Source organism: Apis florea, unplaced genomic scaffold (genome assembly GCF_048593485.1).
Source record: "Apis florea isolate Af1SG1 unplaced genomic scaffold, ASM4859348v1 contig_2495_pilon, whole genome shotgun sequence".
Classification (NCBI taxonomy): Eukaryota; Metazoa; Arthropoda; class Insecta; order Hymenoptera; family Apidae; genus Apis; species Apis florea.
The window spans coordinates 3,895,497-3,922,011 of NW_028256595.1; the positions used below are offsets into that span (position 1 = coordinate 3,895,497).

The window sequence follows — 26,515 nt, forward strand, 5'->3', positions numbered from 1 at the left end:
CATATCCTATGTGCTTTCAAAATAATCCATCATAAACGTTCCAATTCCGATCTGTATTTCCCATGTTAGTGATCATAGTAAAATACATCATATTTTAATTAATTTCGAATTTCGTACCATATTTCAATACGGATATAACGTGAAATATACGATCCGTTTATAAATAGAATTCCAATATAACGCTGCATTTTGTCAATCGTGAATTCGTCAAGCCAGAACAGAATTTCAAATTTCTTGTTAAAATAATTTTAAACACATGGCCCGTTCATGTCTATAGATATAATCTATAATTTAATCTTCAGTCTATGATTACAATGTAAATTATGATGTCTTTAATTCGATAAAATTAATGATTATTCCAACTGGCAAGTGCACGTGGCACATCTCGTTTACATTTGCAACTACGATTTTCTTTCGGATATGCTTTACCCGGAATAATCATACTCGGAACAATCTTCTAATTGCAACGACGTCTCTTAACTGACTTTTTAGGAATCATTTTCAAACGCATCTTATCTCTACGAAAAAAAAAATATATATATATAATTACTCGTATAATTACTCGTATAATTACCAAATAACGAAACATTTCATAAGACGTAACATTGTAACAGATTTTTAATCACTTGGCAGGGGGTTGCACGTCAAGGGATGAATCGTTCAAGTTCTCCATTTAGAGCAATTTAGTCGATGCCGTAGATCCAATAGAGACGGGTCTATTTCTGCGAAACATACGCGCGTGGTACATATTTGTCTCCCTTCTGCTTATTCAGTGCCGTGCGACCCGTTGTGATGAGTGCCCTCTTCCTGTAGCCGGCCATCTCTCTTACTCTGCCATTTGTCTCCCTTTACTCTTACGATGTACTCACCCTCTGACCCCTCACGAGCTCTAATCAGCTTCCTGGATGGGGCATATTATCTACGTGATGGCAAATTGTAACGACGCGATACCTAGCCAAGTCCCGGGTATTCAATCATACGATAGTCTCTCGGCAGTCCATTGCGCGTAAAAGACCTGCCAAGATCCACGGTTACGAATACCATTGAGCTTGTTATATACGATTCCCTCGTATTGGTGCTGTGATCCTGAACGTGTACAACAGCTAGCTCGAAATATTCAGGTGTCGCATCTGCGTTTTACCGCGCTGTTTCTCATTCCTCGTTGATATTCGCTTTTTTATTTTTTTCATCGACTGATAAACAGTTTTACGACGTTGTTATCGTTTACAATGATCCTGTGTTCTACGTAAGAGGAATACCAAGTTCTTTTTTTTTTTTTTTTTTTTTTTTTGGTCAAAGGGAATTTACGTAAGAGTGAAGAGCCTAGTTTTGAAACTAAACATGCTACAGCGGTGAAAGCCGCGGTATGAACGGGTACGAATTGTACGCGATCTTCCTCGGAAAGGAAGGAGGAAGACTGTTTAGGAAATCTTGAGGTAATCATCGAATCGACCACGATGTCTCTCGGTCAACGTATATCTGGGGCCGTCGCGGTCCTCAGAGGCACTTCCGAGGTCAAAGAAGCCCAAACGTAAGATTTGTGAATTTTCATCGCATTTTCTTGCGAATTGATTTTTAACCTAGAGCAATTTCTAGCTCAACCTCCGATGAGATCGAAAAGATAACCACTGTGGAGGAAGAAAAAATTTGCCACAAGGCGATCACACCGCTCGACAGATTGCAACGAGTTAGTCTTATCAATCTATTCCTTCTTTCGACAATTTTTACGTTATATATCTCATTCGTATCGCGTTTGAACGTAGGTGGTGGATTGGTTCAGGGAGAACATGCTTTTGGTCTTTACGATCGCTGCAGTCTTGGTCGGTCTTATTCTTGGATTTCTTGGTCGATTAGCCAATCCCACGTCACAATCCATTACTCTTATCAGTTTCCCCGGAGAACTTCTTATGCGGCTTCTAAAGATGTTCATACTACCGCTCATTGTCTCGTCGCTTATCTCCGGTAATTATGCAATATTCTGGTAAACATACACTGGAATCGTAAACAATTGGTCATTAAGTTCTCCCTTTTCTTTTTTTTTTTTTTTTTTTTTTTTAGGAATGGCACAATTGGACCCTAAGGGTTCAGGAAGAATGGGATACAGGGCATTGTTATATTACACCGTAACGACCATTCTCGCGGCTATAGTTGGGATCGTAATGGTATTAATAATCCATCCCGGTGATCCTAGAATTAAATCTGTCATAACCGCGCACAAGGCGGATTATACAAAAATTTCTACGTTAGACGCTATCCTCGATATAATTAGGTACGTGAAATATATATGAGATATCGCGTTGGTTATTATCGGCAAATATCATTTCTAGAAACATGGTGCCGGAAAATTTGGTGCAGGCGTGCTTCCAACAGGCGCAAACTACTTACGTGACGAAGGAAGTTGCTGTAGGAAGTGAAATTAATCAAATACAAGAGGCAACGTTAGTGTACAAGGATGGGATGAATGTGATGGGCATGATAGTGTTTTGCATCACATTTGGACTTGTTGCTGGACAATTTGGCGCTCGAGGGAAATTAATCGTCGACTTCTTCATGGCTTTGAACGAAATAATCATGAAACTTGTCGGTATTATCATCATGTGGTGAGCGTTCAAAATTATGATAATTTAATTTCGTGTTTTGGGATTCGTGTTTTTTAATCTTAATCTCTCCGTGCAGGTACTCTCCGTTCGGAATTATGTGTCTGATAGCTGGTAAAATAATGTCGATTAACAATTTGACGGCAACTGCTCAGATGTTAGGGCTATACATGGTGACAGTTATATTGGGCTTATTGTTTCACGCATTAATCACTCTGCCAACGATATTTTGGTTTTTAACTCGACAAAATCCTGCCGTATTTTTCAGAGGTATGATGCAAGCTTGGATGACAGCGTTAGGAACAGCATCGAGGTAGTATTGATATTTGTTTTTTTTTCTTTTTTTTTTTTTAAGTACTTTTACTTCGTTCGTAATAATTATGTAATATTTTTTTTCTTTTCTTTTTTAATGCCATCAGTGCCGCAACTTTACCTATAACTTTTCGATGCCTCGAAGAGAATAATAAAATCGATTCACGTGTAACACGATTTGTAGTAGCAGTTGGAGCTACGGTAAATATGGATGGAACTGCTCTTTACGAAGCGGTTGCCGCGATTTTTATCGCACAAATGAATGGAATTTCGTTAGGAATAGGTGAAGTTATAACGGTCAGGTTTGTATGATCGATACCACAGAAGTATGCGACTATTATTTATTTATGGATCGCCTTCATCTACGTAGTTTCACAGCTACCTTGGCAAGTATAGGTGCAGCAAGTATTCCCAGCGCGGCTTTGATTACGATGTTAATAGTGCTTACAGCTTTGGGTTTACCAACGAACGATATTTCTTTGTTGTTTGCAGTCGACTGGATGTTGTAAGTTTGTTATTTAAAAATTAATAACGCGGCGCAAGATGGAACAATATAAATTTTTCGAAATTTTTGTTCGAAGGGATCGAATCAGGACCTCGATCAATGTTTTGGGCGATGGATACGGGGCTGGAATAGTTTATCATTTGAGCAAAGCTGAATTGGATAAAATGGATCAAGAAAAAAAATTAGAGGGTCTTGAAATGGGGACACCCCTTGAAAATGTTTTGGAGAGCTGTCAGCAAGATGATACACTTGCTCCGCAGGAAAGTTCCGAAACAAAGATTTAATTCGCAAGAATATTGACTTTATTTCGTGCGCTTTCTTTAATTTCTCGAACGGTAACATAAAATAAAAAGAAAAATTATGCTCGCTCATACGCTCAAATTAACTTAACTAATATCGGCATCCATTAGGATTGAGAAGACAGAAATAAAATTTTATCTTTTCGCTGTCAAAATTTTGGAATTTTGATCGAATAAAAATTAAATAAACTCTAATAGATCATGAATTTTTTAAAAATATAAAACAAATATAACATAGCGATATACAAAGCATCAAAAACGCGAGCATGTTAAGTACGAAGCAATATCATTGTGAATCGCTCTTTTGCGGATGCTGCAATATTTTAAGAATTGATAAAAATTAATTGAAAATTATATTGTACAGAAGATTAAACATAAGATTTATGTCTGAATTTCAATGTTTAACTTGTCATTTTATGATTATATATGTGTTATCGTTTATTGATTTTAATAATGGAATAAAGTTTTATTCTAATGAATGCTTCGAATATTTAAAAAAAAAATTGTGTTCAGTAAAGTGTTATGATATCAGACAATTCATCCTACGATTTTATGTTTTTTATGTTTACATTGTTTATATACCATGTTACTTATTATACATATATTATAAAAACAAAGAAATAAATATAAATTAATTATATTTACAATTATTATATACTTATATTCTAGGGATAGTACAATAATGAACAATGAGAAACAAATGGAACAGATGAAATAAATGTATTTTTGAAAATGTTCTATGTACATACATATACAATAAATCACATAGTGCTTTATCAACAATATTATTACTCTGACCAGTAACTGGCAATTATTTGTGATATATTTAATTAGTTAACGATATATTTAGTTAAAAAATATAAACCCTTAAATCTAAATATTCTTTTAATCAGTATACATGTACCATTCCATATAAAAATCTAATATTACATTAAGGAAAATATGTAGCATTGACACAGAATATTTCACAAATATATGAAATTAATTTTTTCTTTAATTTCAAATAATAATATTCAAAAAATGTTCGATAAGTTTAGAAAGGATACGTCCAAAACAGCACGTATGTCTATTGTATGAGTATAAGTTTTGCTAAGGAAAATATTTGCATTTTTATAAATATTTAGTGATTAATTGTCTTTTTTTATTACATTATAAAGGATACAAAAAGGCCCCCAAAAAATCCACTAGTTAGAAGATTTCGTCTACTTATAAAATATTTTTTCCATTGACCTCCAGCTTTTAACAATAACATTGCCTATGCAAATATTTTTTATTTATTGAATAATAATATTAAATAATAACAATTTTTTATTAAATAATAATATTTTTAAAAATTATTCTTACCCATAATCCAAATACAGCAAATATGTAAAAACCAAAACCATATAATCCAGTTAATCCTAATAAACCAGCTGTGCCACCTGATAATGCTGCCATTGATATCCTACAATATTCTACTACTGCAGCATTATTTACAACAGCAGATTCACTATATGCAATAATCTCTAAAAAAAAATTTAATATTAGAAAATATATTTATCTTGAAATATGAAAATAAATAATTAAAAAATTTAAATCTAAAATTATTTCATTTATAAAGTATATATAAAATATATATAAAATATAAAAAAATTACATTATTTTTAATAATGAAATTAAAATCTTAAGACTTTTTTTTTATATAAATTTATATATCTTTTATATTTATATACAATATTATTGAATAAAAACATAACCTATAAGAAATACCAAAAGTTTGTATATATCATAAAATGAACGCATAAATGAAAAAATAATAGTTAATATTTTGTTATTTACCTCCTTTCTCTTGTTTTGTTTTGATCTTTCCCAACATTGTTATACCTTTGTTATTAACAAAAAGCTTGTATAATTTAACCTAACACATTCGTTAAATGACACTATACGTATATACCTGTATGAAAGTTTTTGGTCTGCTATAACACAGTATGTTTAGAGTGCCATCTATCTAATATCGTTACACTCACATATGTGAGTTATAAGGTTATTCAAGCAATTTTTATATGTCTTGTGGCAAGCTTATTATATGAAAGGTAAAAATTTAATACATTATTATTAATATATATTTAAATTTTCAATGAAAATGTTATATTTGCGCATTTTATAATTGAAAAATTTAATTTTAAAATATTTTTTATTCCCATTAGCGATACGATCGATCTAATTGTAATATTAGATTACATAAGAATTACTTCATTGAACGTTTATAAATCTACAAATATATTTCATTTTCTCGCATGACGACAACTGATCCATGTAAAAAGTTTGCATGTAAATTACAGCAGTGCTTAAAAGGTATCACTCGTGTAATTTTGTTCGAGGTTATGATAAATTTATTATTTCTAATTTTACTTTATATATAATTATATTAAATATATATATATATTTTTAAGTTGATTAATTTTAGATAACGTATATCAACCATCACGTTGCGAGAAAGTACTAGAGGAAATAAGACAGTGTTGCATCGTATATTTTGCTTCTTCAATAGTTTGTGATGGTATAGATATTTCTAAACCATACGAGCATAATACTGTAGATTATGTATGTATAAAAAATAATATTATATTTTACTAAATAAATAATATAAATAATATTATATATTACTATATCTTACTATAATATATATTTATAATCATCTTACTATGAAAAATGATTATCGATTTATTTGATTTTGTTTCAGAGAAAAGCTCAAAAATAGGATTCATCATGATGAACGAAAATTTAAAAACTAACTTAATCAGAGGTGTTAATGCTTTTGCAGTAGGTCTATTTTTATGGACTTTATATCAAACATCACAAGTACCAAAACTTCCACCAAAAAAGAAATCAAAGTAAATTTAATATTTTAACAAGTAATGGCTCATAAATAGTAGATTTATATATTTACTTATTTAATATATATATACAATATATATATATATATTGATATGTAGTAAATAATATGATATGTAGTTAAAAATGGAAGCAGTAAAAAAGGCAAAAGAACGATTTAAAAAGTATCCTATTATTGTTGCACAATGTCATGAATCTGGAGCTAAATATGCTGCATGTGTATTGGCAAAATCCAACTTACAAAAAGATGATTGTAAAAATGAGTTTAAGGAATTTAAGGCATGTTTAATGAAAGCTGCTGCAAAAAATAATATAAGATTATAAAAACAAGTAGAATTTTATTTAATGTTAAAAGATATATTTAAAACCTTAAAAATGAATGAATTATCATTTAAGACGCATTGTATATTGGGTTTCTTACTTAGAGTCACTTTAGTTTTTTATTCAAATTATCATGATAAAACTTTCAACGTTCCGTACACTGATGTGGATTATAAGGTATTTACTGATGCTGCACGTTATATAATAGAAGGATCATCTCCATTTGAGCGAGATACATATCGCTATACGCCATTATTGGCTTTGCTTTTAACACCAAATATTTTCATAAATGAAAATTTTGGAAAAATCTTATTTTCTTTTGTTGATATTTTGGTAACCGTTTTGATAAAAAAAATCTTAATCTTACAAAATTCTAATAAGCAACATACGTGTACTTTTATATGGCTCTATAATCCTTTCACGATCGTAATTTCAACCAGAGGAAATGCAGACACTGTAACAGTCTTTTTAATTATGCTAACTTTATATTTATTTTTAAAAGATAAATTCGTTTTAACAGGTTTATTTCATGCTTTATCAATCCATTTTAGATTATATCCTATAGTATTTAGTATACCTATATATTTTTCCCTTCAAGATAAAAATTACTTTATACCAAACAAAAATCAGTTAAAATTAGTAATTAGTTGTATTTTCTTGATTATTTGTTTAACAACTATTAATTACTATTTCTATGGTTATAAATATATTTACGAAAGTTTTATTTATCATATTACACGCAAAGATACGAAACATAATTTTTCTGTTTATTTTTACATGTTATATTTATCTGCTAATTATCCGCCTAATATAATTGAAAAAATTTTAATGTTTTCACCGCAATTGATATTGCTACTATTATTATCATATAAATATTCAAATAAATCTTTATTACCATTTGTAATGTTTATACAGGCCATGATAATAGTAACATATAATCCGGTATTAACATCGCAATACTTTTTTTGGTATTTATCTTTATTGCCATTATGTCTTTCACGGTTTGGATTAAGCGTTTATAGATCACTATTTCTATGTTTTATTTGGATCTTTAGTCAAAGCGTTTGGTTATTAGTTGCTTATTTATTGGAATTCAAAGGATTGAATACTTTTACATATATTTGGATAGCTAGTTTATTTTTATTCATTGTCAATATTAAAATCGTGAATGATATTATTACATACTATAAATATTGACTAGAAATTAGAAAATAATGATTATTTTAAATTAATATATTTCATATGTAATTCTTTATATAATTAGAAATAAAATATATCTTATATCCAATGTGAAATTTTGTGAAAATAAAAAAAAAAAATAAACTAGAATCAAAAAAAAAATGTTTAATTATTTTATGTATATTTAAGTAGTAATGAATTTAAATTTAAAATATTATTTAAAATACAAAATATTTCTATTATATGCATTATATAATGAAACATATCGTTTCAGTATAGAAAAGAATTATAGCATTAATAATGGTTGGAAATTTAAAACTTAATTTTACTAAATTTTAAAGACTATGATTAAACTAAATATAAGAGTATTATATTATTAAATAATATATGCAAAATTAGAAAATAGCAAGTTAAAGAGAAAGATAGGATAAAAATAAGATGCGAACTGCGCCATCTTTTGAATTCTAAAGATATCTCTTCTCAAGATACTCAAGAGATGGTGCTGATTCCTGAATTTTTATCTTATTCTTTCTGTCTTTTTTCTATTATTTGTTCTTTTTATTTTATATTTTCTTCCTCTTAGCGCATAACCATAAATGCGATATAGAACAATAGAATATATTTTCATTATTTTTCTTTCAAAGCTACAATGTGTTTTAACCTTTAATGTAAAAAATATAGATGTTACATTCTCGATTTTATATATTATATCTTTAGGATAACGACCTTATAAAATATAATATACCCTGATATCTGACGTGAATGTTTTGACGCGAGGCACCGCTTGACGATAGCGGTGGAATTTAAAACCTTGTAAAGGGAGTAGGAAGGAATTTTAAAACATTCTATGTTTAAAAACGACATTATTGAAGATTTATTTGTCGAATCTATTTTTTTTCTTTTTTTTTTATCAGAAATTTTGATTTCGTATCAGGAGAATATAACGAGAAACAGTGGCACACAAAATTTTTCTATGTTCAAGAATAAAAATTTTTTACGAGACATAACGTGTATTCATAATCCTGTATTTATGTTTGAAACTATCATGATTCTAATGATAATGGTAGAAATATTACATACACGATTAATGATTCGTAATTTTATTCTTGCAGGAATACAAAATACTTATTTACAGATGGTTTTGTAAAGTAATAGTGGTAGATTTTTAAAAGGAATGTAGATATAGTAATAATAATACAATAATAGTAAATCTTAATGTAGTAATCTAGATCAATTGTGAGCAAGAGCATCCTTTGGATCATCTTTAGAAATATTTCTGTCATTTATTTCTAAGCTGCTAATGTGATGATATTAATATTATAGGGACATTCTTCATCAAATTATATGAGAATGCTTCTCACAATTTCTAACGACATTATTCAAACGATACTCTATTAATTTCATTTACAAAGTATAACGAAATATCATCGACGAAATCATGAAATCAGATTGAAAATGAAATTTTGCGATTCCTTCGGTAAATATCCGAACAAGATACACAATATCTACGATCTATCGCGTTGAAAAATTGAAACGGAAACAGAAATGGCCCAGAAATGTGATACGAAATGGCCCAAAATTGATACACGGAATCAGTAAAGGAGTGAACTCAAATATAGTTCGTATAACTCTAGGTCACCACGGCAGACGATGCAACATATAAAAATAGCATTATTTTCTTTCATTGCTTTCGTTTACAGTTTATTAAACTGTGTGCTATGTGAAATAATCTATTTTATTATTTCCCTCGACGTGAACAGACAGTTGATTTTTGCCCGAAGTCGGTCCCTCCGGCTAGGACAAAAGTCACCGACATTTAATGTAAGAAAGTAACAGAGGAAGCGATGATTCCGGATCTTGCGGCATATTCTCGAGCGGAACACGATTTATTTCTAAATAGTCGAATTTCTAAATTTCGTGTATATAGGGTGGCTGCAAGCTCCGGAACCGGCGTACTTCGTTATAGAATTAACGCTATATCGAGAAATCAATTGTCATCACGCTAGATAGAAGAAGAAGAAGTTACATCTCTGAGAGAATCAGGAAAATGAAGAGAACACCCCGGGTTTGCGTGACGCGAAATACTCCTTATTATACCCAGAGGATTGGCGAACAAAGCGCGAGGCGTTGTTCGCTCTTGTTTCCGCACGAGGGGAGCAAAAGAGTACGAGGCGCTCGCGAGAGGATATGCGTGCTCAAGTGCATTTACAAGGTTTGCAAAGCAACAATATGTCTCGATGTATGCTGCTTTAAGACGTGCGAGAAACATGAAATCACTCGATATTGCACGCACTCGGCGGTCGAAAAAAACGTATGCGATTTCTTCGGCGTATCCGGGAGTATTCCTTTTTTTTTTTTTTTTTTTTCGTATATTCGTATGGAAAAAAATTTTCATCTCTTCGATGATTTATCTCCGTAAATATTCCATCTTTCTTTTTCTATTTTTCTTTTTCCGCTCATTTTTGCTTTTGATTAATTCGTTGCGAAAAAATTAAAGCAAATGCAGTACGATGTGAGAAAAAAAACTCGGTATGTTAGCTCGATATATATATATATATATCAAGGATCGATTTTATTACGATCATGGTATATAGAGTTATATGAGGAAAAGGAGGAGGTGAAAAGGGGATTGCAGCGGGAGAAGAATTGCGATGAGACAAGAAGAAAAATCGTCTCATATTGATAATGAAGGGTGAAATCGTGAGACTAAGGGAGTGTTATATGGCAAAGATTTAATAAAATATGATAACAGCAGTGATACACATTACACTCTATGAAAAAAATATAAAATAAACGGCACTGGCTGCTTAATAATTAATGTGTAAATCAATCAACTATAAATAATTGTAATAATAAAAATCGTTGTTGTTATAATGATGCCTGATGGATCAACTCCACGTGTAAACAAAATGTACACCTTACACAAGTATAAAATATTGCGCCGATCGATCGCGATGATTATGATAGTAGACGATGAGATACTTATATAAAAAAAAAAAATCATATTCCAATATACATGTTATATAAGAATATATATATATACATACATATATATATATATATATATATACATATATACTTATGCTTAATGATAATAATTGAAAAAAAGAAAAAAAGAAAAGAGGAGAAAGAATAATTAAAGCACTCGGTGTAACGCATGGATAAATGCATCGTCAAATATTATACGACATAAACAATTAATATACACAACATTAAAATAAACGTCTCTTTGGTCTTCTCGTTTCTTTTCTTTTTTCTTCTTTCGTCATCCGTATTGCGAGAAAGAAAGAAAGAAAGAAAGAAAGAAAAGGAACGTCATCCCGTCTCGTAAAATTTAGTTCTGCGGCCAAGGAGAAAGAGAAAGAAATTAAAAGAATCAAACGAGAAAAAAAAAAAAAAAGAAAAATGAAAGAAAAAAAAATCGCGAAACGAAATTCGATCAAAGAGCGGGTGTGTTTATGTGTGCGTGGCGTGGGGGGGAAACGGAACGTGGGCTGAGCGGAAAGCACAAAAATTCCAATGTCAGTTTTATCGAGCACGTGTACATCAGTGATAAGGGCACGCGTTTAATACCTATCGACTGCCGCGACGCGGAAAATATCGAAAATTTCAAAGCTTCTTTTTTTTATTTTCTCTCCCTCTTTGTTTCTTTTGTACTTACATATCCTTACGGTTATATCTATATCGTGCGTGCGCGCGATATATGCATTTATGCACGAAGTGATCGGAGATGAATGAAAAAATGCGACAGACTTTAGCTAAACTCGGAATAAAAATGTTTCTTTTTTTCTTTTTTTTTTTTTTTTTTTTTCTTCATTGGCACACTGTCGATATCGAAGAGTAAGACTCGGCTAGCTTTTTTTTCTTTTGCGTTACGTACCTCCATTCCTAAGGAAAAAAAAATCTCTGTTCATCTCTCTTTCGCTCTTTTTCATTCTTCCAAAACGCGCGCTCTCTCATTCTCTCATTCTCTCTCTCTCTCTCTCTCTCTCTCTCTCTCTCTCTCTCTGTTTTCATTAAAATTTGTTTTCTCGCTAACGGAAGATCTTGTGCGAATAATACGTGGTCTTTTCCCGTGGTCTTCGCTTCCGCGCCCGATCTTTGCGCTACAGGTACATGCGAGGAATTTTTGATCGAATTGCGATCGAACCAATACGGAGATCGACGATCAAAAAAGTTCCATGATTTTCGAAGCGTACATTCTTTCGCGCGCGAACATTTTCCATCTGTATTTATCTAATTATTTATCTCTTTCATGTGGATATATATATATAAAAAAGTGTATCGTTTCCGACGAATTGACCTGGTTTGTTGGTTGAAACGTGAAAAAAAAAAAAAAAAAAGATCGTTAAAGCGATGACATCGATTCGTTTGTGCATCGAAAATTCTGCGTACGAATCTGTTCCGTTACCCTGGGAGAGAGCGCTTGTTGCGCTCGAAAATTACCGAGCTACGAGATTCACTGCGATGGCATGATTCTTGATTTTTCCCGTATCGCGTTCGCGGCGATTCGATTTTCGGTCGGGCGGCGCGATAGAAAGAACAAAAATCCCAGAAACGACGACCCTCTTCTTCCTTCCCTTCGCTCTTCGATCTATGGAGATCTCAAAAAAGTGTCTAGCTAAATTCTTTTTTTTTTTCCTTTCTGTTAGGCTATTATTAGTACAAAGTAATGTATACACTAAAAAAAGATGATTTTCGCTGTTTCGTAGTAGTCAAATCTCTAGCGTTCGAAATATTTACACAATGTTTATTCCTCTCTTCACTCGTCTTTTTCATTTTTATCCTATAATCCACTTGGCGCACTTCTGTTCGTGTTTCGTCGAAGGATCATCGATATCGATCGATTCGTTGACAAAATACCAACGTACCGAGTATCGGTTGTAAGGCGTGCGTGCGTAACGTTAATTTCATTTATTTTCTTTTTTTTTTTCTTTTTCTTTCTTTCTTTCTTTTTTTTTTTTTTCTTTTTTTTAGTCAACGAAATACCGGTTCACTTTCAATCAAAATGGTCCGTTCCAAAAATTGGCCGTTAAAAAAAGTTTGCGGTTGAAAATAGTGTGTAGGGTTACTGAACGCGCGTAAACGGGTCGATAATAACTCGTTATCAAATAGGTGGAGTGGAGAAGATGGGATGGATAGTATTTCGGTGAACTTCATTCGTTGGGCGCAGCTCGGCTCGCGAAGTTTGCCAATTCGATGCGCGATAGCGTCCAGGACGTAACGGCCTCTCAACAAAAGTTCTTGCATTTAATCGCGTTGCCAGAGTTTCCTTCGAGTTCCAGTGTATTTCTTTTAGATCGAGTTACCTTCCATTCGGTTAATTTACTTTTCGCCCGGCCTGGTGTTCGCCCCGCGTTAGACTTCTCGCGTTAGAATGCGTTACATTAAGATGATTTTGTTACCATTTCCAACGTCGTTTCCTTTCTCAAACTCGATGCCTCGACCAATCGTTTCCCGCAATTAGCGCACGCGTTTTCGCGATAATTGGCCATTGTTGTGTGCCGCGCGAGCTTTCCTCTCGAAACGTATTTTCTTTCGAAACGTATAAACTTTCGCAAGGTTTCGTTGGAGAATGTTGCAAGAACTTTGTTGCATTTCCGTAGATAATTGAAAATCCATTGTGCGCGGTTTAATTATGTATGTATAACGACGAGTTCGAATGTATATATATATATATAGGGGCCGCGACATCGAGAAAAAAAAGGGAGTACTGTTTAAAAAAAAAAAAAAAAAAAAAAATAGAGGAAGAAAAAGCGAAGAAAAGGAATACAGGACGACAGAAAAATAATGGTAATAACATGTTTGTCGTAACATGATCTTTCTAACAGATATCGCGAACGTTTCTAATTATTACCACGAGCTATTCTTCCGTGTCTTTTTTTTTCTTTTCTTTTTTTTTTTTTTTTTTTTTTCCCCTCCTTTTCTCATTTTATACGAGAGATTGTTCCAAACCGAGTCACGCGACTCGTGCACCGACCTCTTCGTACGCGAATTTACCATGCATCGCGATTGTTCGATACAATTTTCAACGAGCAGTCGATTACAGTCTTTTCTTTTCTATTTTGTTCGTTTCGTTTAGCGTTACGGTAACAGTCTATCGTAATTGTAAAGCGGATCAAACGGTTGAAGGAGATATATTCGATACGGTTAATCCGAATCCGTTCATCGAAAAAGATTATTTCACGAGGTGACGTTTTATTAATATCGGGGACGAGTGTGTTATAAGAGTGCGTTTTCGTTAAATTGTTCCCAAGCGCTGTCGTTCGAGACACACCAAAGTCGAATAAATTCCAGGCGCGTTCGTATCAAAATTATTATTGGTCGAGATTACTACACACGGTGTACATTGAAAAGTTCTTTCTCTCTCTCTCTCTCTCTCTCTCTCTCTCTCTCTCTCTCTCTCTTTCTCTCTCTCTTCTGTAAAAAACGTAACAGATTTTTTTTCCCCCAGACTCATCGTAACTCATCGATTCTCTTCCCTTTGTTAACACATTACGTTAAGAAATAAAACAAAAAAAAAAAAAAAAAAAAAGAAAAAAAAAGGAGTAGATACTCGTTTCGTGGAAATTCAAAGTGATGATTAAAAAATGATCGAACGGGATGATCGGTCTGAATCAGAAGTGTTCGCATCGCTTCAGAACGATCATCCTTTTTCCTCTTCACCCATTTTTTTTTTTTTCTTTTCATTTCTCCACCGCCCTTGCGATACTCGTGTGATAACGATCGCGGTCGATCGGATCCTCCCCGCTATATTATACAAACGATACGCCGATAATTCGAAAAATTCGCAACGATTCCGCTTGAATCCTTTTTCGCAGGTTATTATTACACGCCGCGTAACGCGTTCTGAGAAAAAAGCTTTAACATCGAGAAAAATATGGGGGTATATATAAATCGTATCTCCTATATGTCGCTCAGTCGAATTCGAAATAGCGTTATTTTTTTTTCCTTTTCTTTTTTTTTTTTCTTTTTCTCTTCTTTCCCCTCCATCTATACTCACAGTAATCGATGCGACGTGTTTAACGTAGCTTTTTCATGGATAGCACGCGAAAAAGTGTTCATTTTCTAAAAAGTCACTTTCCATTTCACAAATGCGCGAGCAGACGATTCGATCGTTTTTTTTTTTTTTTTTTTTTAAAATACACTCCCCCCGTTATCAGGCTTCACGCACGGCGATTCATATTTCTCGTTCGAAGATCGATAACTTTTTTGTCCTATTTTTCGATTCGTTCTCGACGGGTTCTCACACCTTTCGATTCGAGGGCGTAAGAGCGTTATTTATACGATGAATAGTATGGCACATCTCATTCAATCGGGACGTTTCTTTCTCTCTCTCTCTCTCTCTCTCTCTCTCTCTATTTTTTGCTTTGTTACACCTTTCATTTTGCGAAATGGGATATCTCTCGATTTAAGCACCGTGATTGTTGCATAACGTGTGGCGTGCAATAATAAGAAAAAAAAAAAAAAAAAAAAAAGGAAAAAACGATCGAATCGTCGGATAAGGTTTGCGAAATAGTTAGTAATAGGCCATAATCCCTAATCGTAAAGTATGAAATGTATCAACAAATTTGAAAAAACTTCCCTCGCCCACCCGATTTTAGGCAACATTGTCCTCTCGATTTTCCCTCTCGTCCCTTCTTTTTCTCATTCTCGTTTTCTAAACGCGCGCATTCAGAGAAAAACGCGTAAGCGTTTTTCCGTCACAGGATGATTCGTAAAATGAATTTGCCTAACAATCGTCGCGCTTTATATAACACACAGCGTCGACCGAGCCGGCGGGCGAAATTTCCCCATCGAAACGCAGCGTCGAGACACGCGCGGTTTCGAGGTTTCCTTTTCTCGAAGGAAGGGGCGCGCGCGAGAATATAAACTTTTCAATGAAAAAACAACAAGGGGGTCGGGAATTGCACGAAAACGAAATGATTGCACTATAGAAAAATAAACTATTCGAAGTCGTCGATCGCACAACTTCTTCGCCAACTTCCTCCTTAGACCGGAGTAGGGGATGGAAGGAAGATTCGCGAGAAGAGTGTGTGTATGTATATATATAGAGTGTATATATATTGCGCGCGTTAATTGAACATCGACGTGCGATGAGGAAGTTTCGCGACCATTCTCGTTTCTTTCCTTGACTAAAGGCGAAGAAATCGATATAATTTAATTAATAATTGACAGATAACCAATTAATACGTATAGGATGGCCCTGCGGCGCAAGAAGGCGCAAACTTCTAAGGTTCAAACGACATAAACTTTTCTAATTTTAACATCGCCATGGACCATCCAGTACATTGATTGTAATTACTTCCCGCAGTATACTTCGTTAACCTACATCTCTTTATAATAGAAATCGTCTGTGTCTGTATGTATAGATATCTCTCTCTCTCTCTCTCTCTCTCTCTCTCTCTTTCTCTTATTTTTTTTTTCTTTTTTTTTTCGGCATGGCACCGTCGCCATCATCTAAACATTCGATACCACTCGTGGCGTTCTCCTTTACGTCTTCTATGTCTTTTGTTTCTTTTCCTTCTCCCCGTTATTAAATCTGTACAATAATCGGAATTTCACCAAGCATTTATACATTTTACACGTGTGACGTGTGCGATCGTGTGCGCAAGCGCGTGTGCCCTGGAATCGCGTCTGGCACGCGCGCATGCGCACAGGATTTAGTTTGCGCGCTTTGAATGTGAAAGTTTCGAAATTTTCTCTCTCTCTCTCTCTCCCTCCTCTCTCTCTCTCTCTCTCTCTCTCTCTCTCTCGTTCTCACGCTCACTCTCTCGCATGCTTCCACTCTTTTATTTTTTTTTTTTCTCTCTCTCCTTTTTAAATAGTTAACAGTAACATCAGGATGAACATTGTACAGAGTGATTGATGTACAATAAAGCTGGACTTCCGGTGGACAGTTCCATGGCCCGGAAATGGGAGACTCCGTCGACGAAGTTGGTCGATATCGCGGCGAGAAGAACGGAAATCGTCGAATCGCGAGAGGAAAAATGCTTAAAGAGTACGATAATACTACACTGTATAATCTCGTATTCGACTTGATCGCGTTCCCCTCGACGAAACGATTCGAGCGCGAACCGAGAGGAACTGATCGTTTTCTTGACGACGGACTACGCGCACGATCAAGACCGATCGTGGAATGTGAGAACGAGTTCTCGATAGGAAGGAAGTGTTTATTATTATTATTATTATTATTATTAGTATTATTATTAGTATTATCATTATTATTATTATTATTATTATTACGAATACTGATTTTTATTTTTATTGTAATTTTTATTTTCTTCTTCTTCTTCTTCTTTTTCTTTTTTTTCTTTTTTTCGATCTACGACGACAGGGTCGAGAACTTTCGAGGGGAACTGTCCGTCGCGAAAATGTCCGCGCAATTAATCAGATATGCACATAGTTCATTATTCATTTTTTTTTTTTTTCTTTCTTTTCACTTAGTTACAAAACTAACTAAATCTTACGAGATACGGTGAGCAATAATTCCAGTTATGTACAGAAATTATGTTACATACGTCTCAATATAAAGATATCTTCTCGATACATACAAATGTATATTTCGTTCTCCTAATTGATGAACACGCGACGACGTCATCGTTCATACGAGTTCCCATCATCGTCGCACCGACACGTTTGCTCGAGCTACTACTTTTTCCTCCTCTTCTTTTTCCTTTTCAAACTCAATTGATCACCGACGCACCACGCGAATATATGGGGCCAATCCATAGTGTGCAGCCTTCTCTTTCGGAATCGTTTTAATAATTGATAGGCTACCCTGTTTCGTTTTCGTAATCAATGCTATTTATTCTCGCCGTCTATTATCGTAACGCGAGTCAACGATGCGTTTGTCTTTCTTTTTTCTAATTTAATTTAAAGTTTCTTCTTCTTTTTTTTTTTTTTTTTTTTTAAACTCGAGGCCATAGATCATCGCCGAGGAGAGAAATTCGAAATTAAATCCAAATCCTCGATCGATGAGCTACAGACGTTGCAAACGAACGGAGAAAAGTTATTTTCGAAGAAAGAAACGAACTTAATTCAATAACGAGCGATACGATTAAAAACCGAGCGGTTTATTATTCCTCTCTCAAGAATTCTTTCGCGCCATCTGCTCGTCTATTATTTTAATATCGTTATTAATTTTCTTATTTACACGAAGCCGTTCGAATCCAAGAACGAGCTTATTTCGATAGAGTTTCTTTTCTTTTTTTTCGTAGCGCCACCCAACTATAGGCCCTATGTTCGTATTGACAACAGGTAATATATTTATATATGTATATACCTAATCATTTTAACTATCTATTTTACAAATTTTTTACGACCCGTGGGACACGCTCAAACGCGCGCCCCCTCTCTCCTCATCGAAGATTCTCCAGGCCGTAAGGTGATCGTGATCGATCTTGTCATACAAGCGGCACGATCTTGGCTGAGTTTCCTCTTTATATCCGCGAATATATTTATCCGCGAGACCTAACGTTTCTTTTTTCTTTTTTTTTTTTCCCTACAAATAAAAAAAGGCAACGCGACGCAGTGACGTCGAAGTAGCAGCCGAGACGTTGTCCGTCCGAGACGCGATCCAACAATTTCGAACACGTCATTCACAGACTTGGACATCCGTCTACGTATCACATGTACAGAAACGCGAAATAACCTCTTTCCATAGCGAGCATAATCGCTCCATGTTCCGTTCGTAGTCGTAGTAGGTAATTCGCATCACGATGCTTGTAAAGGTAAGACTGCTGCTACTTACGACCGCAACGATCAACGCGATGAGATTCGATTCCCATTTTTTCGTTACGTTTTTCGAATGAACATTAAATGCTTATCGAGATCTATATAAGTATGCGAATAAAAGATTGTCGATACCGAGTGGTCTGTTCTCGTTCCGAAGAGCTCCTTCGATTTACGAATCTAACCACCGTCCTTCGTCCAACTCTCCAACCACCGTCACTTCCGATCGTCCTCCTTTCCTTTCCTCGTCTTCTTTCTTGTCAACTTCTTTCTTCTTTTTTCCTTTTCTCTTCTTTCATTTTCGAAAAAAATCGCATCGCTTCCGACGATCATTTATTTCCCCCTTTTTCCGTTCGATGCTCAATTATTTTTCATTCCTATTAGTCGATAGAAAAAAATACACTGTGCTTCCGAGTCGATGAAGGAACCTCTTCTCGCCCATCGAGTTAGTCAGTCTTCTTAAATGGAATACCACGCGTATGCTCGGGCTGATCAATTCGACAAGCTCGACCGGTCTATCCTTTGTTCGCCATTATTCGATACCAGTTTCCTCGCTGCTCGTCCCATTCCTCGAAATTCGCTTGGATCGATCTTCCCATATAGGTCGAATCGCCGCTCGATCGGATCGCTTTTCTTGCCATTTCTTACCCTCGGCCTGGAGTGTTGCGTAGACGCGTGGACGTTTAAGGCGAAAAACCTGGCGTTCCTCATCGAATGATCGTGGTATCAATTCCTTGGTACGCAGGAACGTGTCGTAAACCCTGTCGACCCGCCGCCACGCTCATCCTCTCGTGGATCCTCCTGGGCATCGTTTCCAATAGGTAAATTCCCCTCGCGTACGGCTTCCTCTTCGCCAACAGTTTCCTCGTGACGTCCACGCAGGGATACTCGGCGAGTTCTTGCGGTTCTTCCCTCGATCCTCCAACTTCTCCTAACCACCTTTCCACCGTCTCTCTCGAGGACGTACCCCCTCGAATCGCCAAACTTCCCCCAACGCCCGACTTCTCCGAAACACACTCGACCTCGCAAGAAGGAAACGTTCGCGCTCCTCGATTCCGCCCCTCCACGAGTTTTCGATGATCGCGGCTGGCTCTTCGCAATTGTCGTAGCACCATCTCGATGTATCTCAACGCCTCCCCGTTCTCGTTCCCTATTCCCCCCCGTTGCCCCCCCTGTCCCTTCACCCGAAACTTCCTCCACTCGTCCTTCGACCACTTTTCTCCCCCGTCGAGCAATCGTTCGACGTCGGCGATCGTGGTCGCGCTCGCTCGTCCATCTCGACACCTTCTCGCCGCACTGCCCTCCGCGAGAATCGTTTCTTCTCGCCGTTTCACAGTGTCGATGGAGCGGTGAGCCGATCCGAAGGCGGTACTAGTTAGGCCCGAACGTCGATGGTTCTAGTTCGGATAGACCCCCTGGCCTCATACATGCGTCGCTAACGTGCCCACCGCCGAGGTGCGTTTCACCGTCGCCACTCCGCCGTTCGGCCCGCCCGTGATGTAGTGCGCCGACAGTGGTGCCTGCAACACAGATGCGAGATGCAGATAATTTCGAAAGCTTCTTCGATCGCCTTCCTTTCTCTCGAAGAACGCTCGAGGAGTGGGTGGCCGGTCATCGGTTATCCGTTATCTCGGTAAAAATTACGGGGAGAGAGAGAGAGGTTCGCGATCAACTCGATTCGAATCGATCGCGCAACTATTATCTCGAACGAGATAACCAACCAGACTCGTGGAACTGGTTCAGGTGAGCGTAGGAATGCACCTGAGATGTCGTAACTAGGATCCAGGAATTTGGCACACATTCGCTCGCTGGCATTGTACTAACCTGCGGTCCAGCGCCGTTCAAGGTATTCAAGCTATTCATTCTCATTGCTTGCGTGTAAGGCGGTGGTGCAGGCGTCACTCCCGGCACAGCTGTGTGCGGCGCGTGTCTCAGTTGCTCCGCTGCTGACATTCTATTGTTCGGGGAAGAAGAGAGAAAAGAAACGTCAGGGTGGTTCTCTCACGTGCGTCGATCGATATTACAAGAAATATACATATCGCGTATCATCGTCGTCGAAAACGAGTTCGAACGAGGACGACGGATTTGCCCGATTAATATTGAACGCCTGCGACGTTCCGCGAACCGACGTTATAAATATTCAAGACGAACGCGCACACACGCGCACACATACGCGCGCGCGCCCACACACACGATTCGTAATTCACGTGGAATATAATTAATTCGCGGAAACGATTGCACACACGGTGCAACAAATCCGTTGATCAATACGTCGTAAATATTGCAACGTTAACGGTTTGTATCGATGGTGTTCCCGAAATCGGCCCGCGTATCATCTTTTCGCCACTTTTCGATCGATCATCCCCCCTCGAAGCAACATCTCCTTCGAGCGAAATATCACGTTTCCAAACCGCGGCTCGAGTATAATTCGATCGTCTTTGACGCGTTTGCCTCTGTAGGATTACCTCTGTGCGCGAAAACACAATTACAGTTGGTCAAAGCTCGCTCTATTACGCCGCTACGTGGAACCAGATTGCGGGCTCGATGACACAGATGGGCGCGAGTCCCATTGACAGAGGCGGAGGAGCCTACTAAGAAGTTTACCTGAGGTAGGGGTTTCCATACGTTGCCGAGAAACGTGGGTCGATCGCGGGTGTGGTTTGCGGGGTCGAGCTGCCCAAATTCGCGGAACTCAGACCGATCTTCTTCGAGGCTAGTATGCCGCCGGAAGGTATCCTGCTCAAAGATTCCCGCGACGCTCCCACACCTTGCGTCGTGGGCGGCATGTAGTCGCGGGTGTAGTCCACATACGGCACGTAACCGTTATTGTTACTGCCGTCCTACAACGTCGAAACGAGAAGATTGTTAAAGATCGTAAGAAACCTTTTCTTCCGCTCGATCCTCCGTTCCGACAATTTTCAGAAATATCTCGTTCGCGAACATCTTTGGGATCGCGAGTGATCGAAAATAAGAATAAAAATAACTCGGTGTTCTCGTATCCTTCCTCTCGAAGAGAACGGAAGTAGGATCCGTTTCGTTCGTAAAAATAGGAGACGCGTTAAAATTGATTCGTTCGACGGGATGGTCGTCTCACGATCGATCGAACGTAAGGATCTCTTTTCGCATTACAATTCGTTCGGTGTGTAGAGAAATTAGGATCGGGATTATCACAGTAGAAGGAAGTCTGGTCTGAAACGTGGTCGAATTCCAAATGTTCCACGCAGCGAAGTTAAGAAGGAGTGGTGGCAGGTAGTTAGGTATCAGGATTCGGTGTGGGAAATTCTTAAAAACTGCAAATTAAATCTACACGGTCCTCGAGAGTGCATGCCCTGGAGAGAGATTCTACGCTTTAATATGCACTCTTGGAGCTCGGTGCTTCCTCGTGCAATAAACTAGATTAAGCTCTGGCTCCGGTTCTTGGCATCTTCCTCGCGCGAGATCGCGCGAGAGAACAGAGAAAATTTTGATGCGACGCGATTTTTCAACATTCCCCCCCCCCCCCCCCCCCCTCCATCATCACCACTCATCGCTACCACTGTACTCACGTTATTTTTCGGCGGGAACGAAGGTTCCGTGTAATCGGCGCTGTAACGATAACCCAGGGGATTGGGGACCGGTCCTGCCAGCGCCAAAGCGTTCACGCCTCTCGTGCTTCCTTCGCCCTCGCTGTCGAGCGCCGTCACGCTTTCCGCGTTGCTCACGCTCGATCCAGCTCGTATATCCGCCTTCACGTCCGACAGATTGCTGCTTCTGTCGCTTTCCCGATACCTGTCCGCGTTCGAGTCTGTTTCTTCTGTGGCCGAAACAAAGAGATCGGATCGGTATCGCAGGGTGAAAGCGAGATTAGAGAGACAATTATATATCGCCGCCTCTATTGTTCGAAATGTTTACGTTACATGCAAATCTGAATAACGTACACTCGGCTCGTGTAATAATTAAAAAAAGAAAAGGGTGGAGTCCCGACATCGATCGTCGAGCGATAGAGAAATTGCTCGAGCGTGGATATCCGACTGCGTAGGATAACTTTGCCGTGGTATATAAACAACCACTTTGAAGCGTATAATCGATGCAAAAGGGGGGAGGGACCGGTTGATATATAGATAAAGCATAAACAAGCCGTTTGGAAAGGCGGTGAAGGACCACTGAATGTCGCGCGTCGACTACGCCCAACCCGTTTACGACTCGTAAACGTGTATCGGCCTCGTTTGCATTCAATGACCTATCCTTCATCCGTTGCTTATCGTTTTTTTTTTTTTTTTTTTCTTTTTTCCTTCCGCCCCGATAGACCGATAAAAGTGGCTCGTTCGTAGAAAGGAAGAATTTTCGAGTCGAAATGACGAAATCGCGCGAGTACGAACGAGGCCGCGTTATAATTCATTTTAACATGATATTCCACTCACGCATATCAGTCTCCTGGGTCTGGGCCGTCCTCGGTCGTGGCTGTTTGATGCGGTCGCGGCACTGCAGAATGAGTATAATGATCACGCCAATCAGGATCACGCAGACGACCAGGCCACCGATGATCAGAATCAGTTGCAAATCGACTGGAATCAACGCTGAGCGTCACGGGCGGTTAAAATCTCGGCTGTTTGGCTCATCGAGTGAAACATGAATGTCTTTCTTTTCTTCCCCTCCTCTCTTTCTTCTTCCCTTTTTCTTTTTCTGTCTTTCTTTCTTTCTCATTCCTTCTTTTTTTTTCTCTTCCCTCTCGAAAACGCGCGTCCACCACGTTGAAAATAAAAAAATTCGACGCGAGTGCGCGCGACTGCTTAACGACGCGAAATCAGCGCGGAACTCGCGCGCGGGTTAATTGAAACTCGGGGAATTTACGAGGGTAGCGGTTCGGCTAAAAATGTAGAGAATCAGGGTGAATCAGGGTGGACGGATCGGTCGATGCGAAAGATCGACTAGAATTATGGGGGAAAAAATTGGCCGAGGCCGAGAATTACGATGCACGGGATCGCGGGCTAAATTGAGACTTAGAGCGCCATTCGTTTTCGTTATTTCGTTTTTCGAAATGTAGGCAGATTTTATTCGGGAAGGAAGAAAAAAAAAAAAAAGAATAATTTCCTCCCGTTGTATTTTATTACAAACTGTCCGTGCGGCAACGAATCGGTCGCCTCGTCTTGTCCACCGGTTACGAGAACGCGCATCAGATACCGACGCGTCCGTTTTTCCAAAAATGCAAAATCACGATCGATGCGCGCATCGATTTTGGAAAAATCTCGCGGTCGTTTTTTTTTTCGTTCATTCGTCGTTTAAGCGTCGTTTCGAAAAAGTTACGGCTGATTTTGTAAATCGGTCCAGATTACAGATTTTTTTTTTTTCCCCCCCTCCCCGGTAACGAGGACATTATTCTCTCCTCCCGGGGAGATCTCGCGAACCGCTTCGAGCGTTTTTCCATCCAGAAAACGTAGCAATTTTTCGAGGACGCGTCGCGCGCAGCACGCGGAAAAATAGCGTGGAATCGCGGGAGTAAAGAATGCAGACAGCTAGCTAGTCGGAGAGCGAAAGAGAGAGAGAAAGAGAGCGAAAGAGCGAGAGAGAGAGAGAGAGAGAGAGGGAGAAGAGAGAGAGAAAGAGTTGAGAGAAAGATAAAAATAGATAGAGTAACGAGAGAAAGAGTGAAAAAGAAAGAAAAAGGTCGACCGGTTATAATGGATATGAACTTACTGTGTGCCGTCAGCTTGATTATGACGGAATCCGTGCCGAAGCTATTCGTGACCGTGCAGTTGTAATCCCCGAAGTACGTGGATGTGGGTTCGAGCAGTGTGACAGTGCTGACGACTCTCTCGGCGGTGTATTCCTCCTGCACGGAAAACTGCGTATTGTTCGTCGAGAGATTGAACTCGCGACCGGCGAAGCTCCATACCACCGAGTCCGCTTTTGGCACAGATATCGCGGTACACTTCACCTGCGAAATCGAGGAAGGCAACGGTCGAATAAAAAAAGAAAAAAAGAAAAAAAAAAAAAGAAAAGGCCTCCGCTTGCCCCCTTCGCCGAATCGACCAACCGTCACCAACCGTGTGTACGATACGCTTTTTAAAACCGTCGCGTAACGTGTATATATATATATCGTATATCGACGAGGGAGAGGGGCGAAAAAAATGAAGAATAAGGGAGCTGTGGAAAAAAAAAGTGGAAAACACGGTTAGTCGATCGTCATATTCGTCCTATACGTTTCCTATTCATCGGACTAGTTCAAATTCCGTGGAAAAATAGCAGCTGTTTTTTTGCACCGTTGTTCTAAACCATTTGTTATGTAGATTTCGCCCACTCCTATTTCGATTTTCGTAGACCTAGCGATTCGGTCGCGGTTCTCGCGTTATTTTCCATAAATGCCTCGTTACGAGTCCCTCCCCTACAGCAGGGCAGAGTTACGACCCATGCTGTAAATCGGCGCGCTCGTCGAAAACCAGGAACGTGGAGAAATAATACGTCGTTTTTTCGATCGACACCGACTTTTGAAAGTCGAAGCTCGTTCAACGACCGACAACAGATACGAACCGGTTCGTGAAAAGAGAAGGGGGAGAGCAAGGGGAGGACAGTAAAGAGAATAAAAGAAAGATTGCTCCCGAGAGGGAGGAAAATTACCTTGACGGCACCCTCGTCGGGCACGTATTGCACCCTCTGCGACACGATACTCGGCGGAGCCCGGATGTAGATATTCGCGTAGCCCATCAACTCCTGGAAACCGGGTACGTGCGCCTTGCAGAAATAGCGTCCGGCCGTCTCGTGGTTCACCACCACGCTGATGTTAGGCGTGCTTGCCACTTGCCGCTCCGAATCCTCGTGGTACCAGCGGATCTCAGGCGTCGGGTTCCCGTCAACGTCGCACTGCAAGATCTCCGTGGCGCCGTACTGGGTCTCCACGGAGATCGGCTGGTGCCGGAACTGTGGCCCGTCTGTGAAATTTTCATTTTCACCTCGCGCTCTGACGGATCTCTCTGTAGGATTGCTCGATTCGAGACAATAATCGATCGAATAATCGCTACTTTACACGCGGAGAAGAACGATTGTTTACGAGTGAAATTCCAAGTCTATTCTCTCCCATTTTTCCAACGAACCAACGTAGTGTTCAACGCTACGCGTATCGCGAGAGAGGTGTACATAAATCGCGAAGAAGAAGCATCTCGGCAAAATATGCCGGCAAATTCTGCCCCTTAAGAAGTCCAATTTATCGTCTGGCCTCCTCTCTGGCTTTTGACAAGCGTTATCCTCGAATTTCGCTGATGCCCGGCTACGGGTATATCCGCCGCTAAATAACGCGACGAAACGGCGTCGAAGCATCCTTCCGGGCGGACGAATGGGATAAGGAGAGGTCGAGTCAGCGAATATTAACCCCTTGCTTTCGTTCCGTACACGAGGAATCGCACACGATTCTTGCGACTACGAGTCGTTCCTTCTGATTCCTTTCTTTTTGCGATTCAAAAAAGTTGATTTTTTGAACCCCCGTTTTTCTTCGTATACTCACACGTTATGTCCAGAGTTTCGGTGTCCTCGCTCTTCCCGACGTCGTTGTGAACCTCGCACTTTACTATCGCATCGTGAAGATCTCGGGTCGCGTTGTGGATGATCATCTCCGTGGTGTAGTCGCCGATCACCTTCTTCTCATTAATGAACCACCTAAAGAAAAAGGGGGGGGAGGATGAAAAAAAAAAGAGAAAAGAACGATTGAATCCTCGTCGAACGTG

At 38.4% G+C, this 26,515-nt stretch overlaps 6 protein-coding genes across 8 annotated transcripts in view; 4 read left to right on the plus strand and 2 right to left on the minus strand.

The window, feature by feature from the left end:
- The first annotated feature begins 970 nt into the window (after window positions 1–970).
- Eaat-2 (excitatory amino acid transporter 2) lies at window positions 971–4,493 on the plus strand. Its single transcript, XM_003696933.4, has 9 exons — window positions 971–1,531; window positions 1,597–1,687; window positions 1,764–1,962; window positions 2,059–2,269; window positions 2,328–2,600; window positions 2,677–2,910; window positions 3,017–3,211; window positions 3,280–3,414; window positions 3,491–4,493. Exons 1-9 carry the CDS (start codon window positions 1,458–1,460, stop codon window positions 3,696–3,698), a joined length of 1,620 nt encoding a protein of 539 aa, XP_003696981.1. The 5' UTR covers window positions 971–1,457; the 3' UTR covers window positions 3,699–4,493.
- EMC6 (ER membrane protein complex subunit 6) lies at window positions 4,417–5,904 on the minus strand. The gene is made up of 5 exons (XM_003696946.4): window positions 5,532–5,904; window positions 5,058–5,218; window positions 4,876–4,968; window positions 4,760–4,779; window positions 4,417–4,633 (listed from the first exon to the last, which is right to left on the minus strand). Exons 1-5 carry the CDS (start codon window positions 5,566–5,568, stop codon window positions 4,603–4,605), a joined length of 342 nt encoding a protein of 113 aa, XP_003696994.1. The 5' UTR covers window positions 5,569–5,904; the 3' UTR covers window positions 4,417–4,602.
- Window positions 5,543–6,751, plus strand: LOC100869922 (cx9C motif-containing protein 4). The gene is made up of 4 exons (XM_003696960.4): window positions 5,543–5,785; window positions 5,900–6,047; window positions 6,160–6,296; window positions 6,436–6,751. The coding sequence occupies exons 2-4, from the start codon at window positions 5,990–5,992 to the stop codon at window positions 6,451–6,453; spliced, it is 213 nt and encodes a 70-aa protein (XP_003697008.1). The 5' UTR covers window positions 5,543–5,785; window positions 5,900–5,989; the 3' UTR covers window positions 6,454–6,751.
- On the plus strand, window positions 6,714–6,917 carry LOC147657857 (uncharacterized). The gene has a single exon (XM_086906548.1). It carries the CDS (start codon window positions 6,714–6,716, stop codon window positions 6,909–6,911), a length of 198 nt encoding a protein of 65 aa, XP_086762674.1. The 3' UTR covers window positions 6,912–6,917.
- A 15-nt stretch (window positions 6,918–6,932) lies between these two features.
- On the plus strand, window positions 6,933–8,249 carry LOC147657858 (GPI alpha-1,4-mannosyltransferase I, catalytic subunit-like). Its single transcript, XM_086906546.1, has one exon. The coding sequence runs from the start codon at window positions 6,933–6,935 to the stop codon at window positions 8,103–8,105; it is 1,173 nt and encodes a 390-aa protein (XP_086762672.1). The 3' UTR covers window positions 8,106–8,249.
- Window positions 8,250–18,142: 9,893 nt separating this feature from the next.
- The window catches only part of LOC100863423 (irregular chiasm C-roughest protein), a 140,754-nt gene continuing 132,381 nt past the window's right edge, over window positions 18,143–26,515 (minus strand). The window contains exons 7-14 of one of the 3 annotated variants that reach the window (XM_086906539.1): window positions 26,296–26,447; window positions 25,416–25,726; window positions 24,495–24,735; window positions 23,222–23,377; window positions 22,367–22,614; window positions 21,426–21,661; window positions 20,646–20,775; window positions 18,143–20,341 (exon numbers count right to left, since the gene is read on the minus strand). In XM_086906539.1, the coding sequence (XP_086762665.1) occupies window positions 20,243–20,341; window positions 20,646–20,775; window positions 21,426–21,661; window positions 22,367–22,614; window positions 23,222–23,377; window positions 24,495–24,735; window positions 25,416–25,726; window positions 26,296–26,447 (1,573 nt within the window). In that variant the 3' untranslated portion in view covers window positions 18,143–20,242. The remainder of the gene's footprint in view (window positions 20,342–20,645; window positions 20,776–21,425; window positions 21,662–22,366; window positions 22,615–23,221; window positions 23,378–24,494; window positions 24,736–25,415; window positions 25,727–26,295; window positions 26,448–26,515) is intronic. The other 2 variants (XM_086906540.1, XM_086906541.1) reach the window with 2 other exon arrangements.

Excerpts from the sequence above, each read along its gene's own strand:
- Eaat-2 (XM_003696933.4), top strand. The coding sequence starts at position 1,458 with ATGTCTCTCGGTCAACGTATATCTGGGGCCGTCGCGGTCCTCAGAGGC. Across the intron at positions 1,532-1,596 it reads GAGGTCAAAGAAGCCCAAAC|CTCAACCTCCGATGAGATCG; the intron begins GTAAGATTTGTG and ends AGCAATTTCTAG. Across the intron at positions 1,963-2,058 it reads TGTCTCGTCGCTTATCTCCG|GAATGGCACAATTGGACCCT; the intron begins GTAATTATGCAA and ends TTTTTTTTTTAG.
- EMC6 (XM_003696946.4), bottom strand. The coding sequence starts at position 5,568 with ATGTTGGGAAAGATCAAAACAAAACAAGAGAAAGGAG. Across the intron at positions 4,969-5,057 it reads TTGCTGTATTTGGATTATGG|GCAATGTTATTGTTAAAAGC; the intron begins GTAAGAATAATT and ends ATATTTGCATAG. Across the intron at positions 4,780-4,875 it reads GATTTTTTGGGGGCCTTTTT|ACATACGTGCTGTTTTGGAC; the intron begins GTATCCTTTATA and ends CTCATACAATAG.
- LOC100869922 (XM_003696960.4), top strand. The coding sequence starts at position 5,990 with ATGACGACAACTGATCCATGTAAAAAGTTTGCATGTAAATTACAGCAG. Across the intron at positions 6,048-6,159 it reads ATTACAGCAGTGCTTAAAAG|ATAACGTATATCAACCATCA; the intron begins GTATCACTCGTG and ends GATTAATTTTAG.
- LOC147657857 (XM_086906548.1), top strand. The coding sequence starts at position 6,714 with ATGGAAGCAGTAAAAAAGGCAAAAGAACGATTTAAAAAGTATCCTATT.
- LOC147657858 (XM_086906546.1), top strand. The coding sequence starts at position 6,933 with ATGTTAAAAGATATATTTAAAACCTTAAAAATGAATGAATTATCATTT.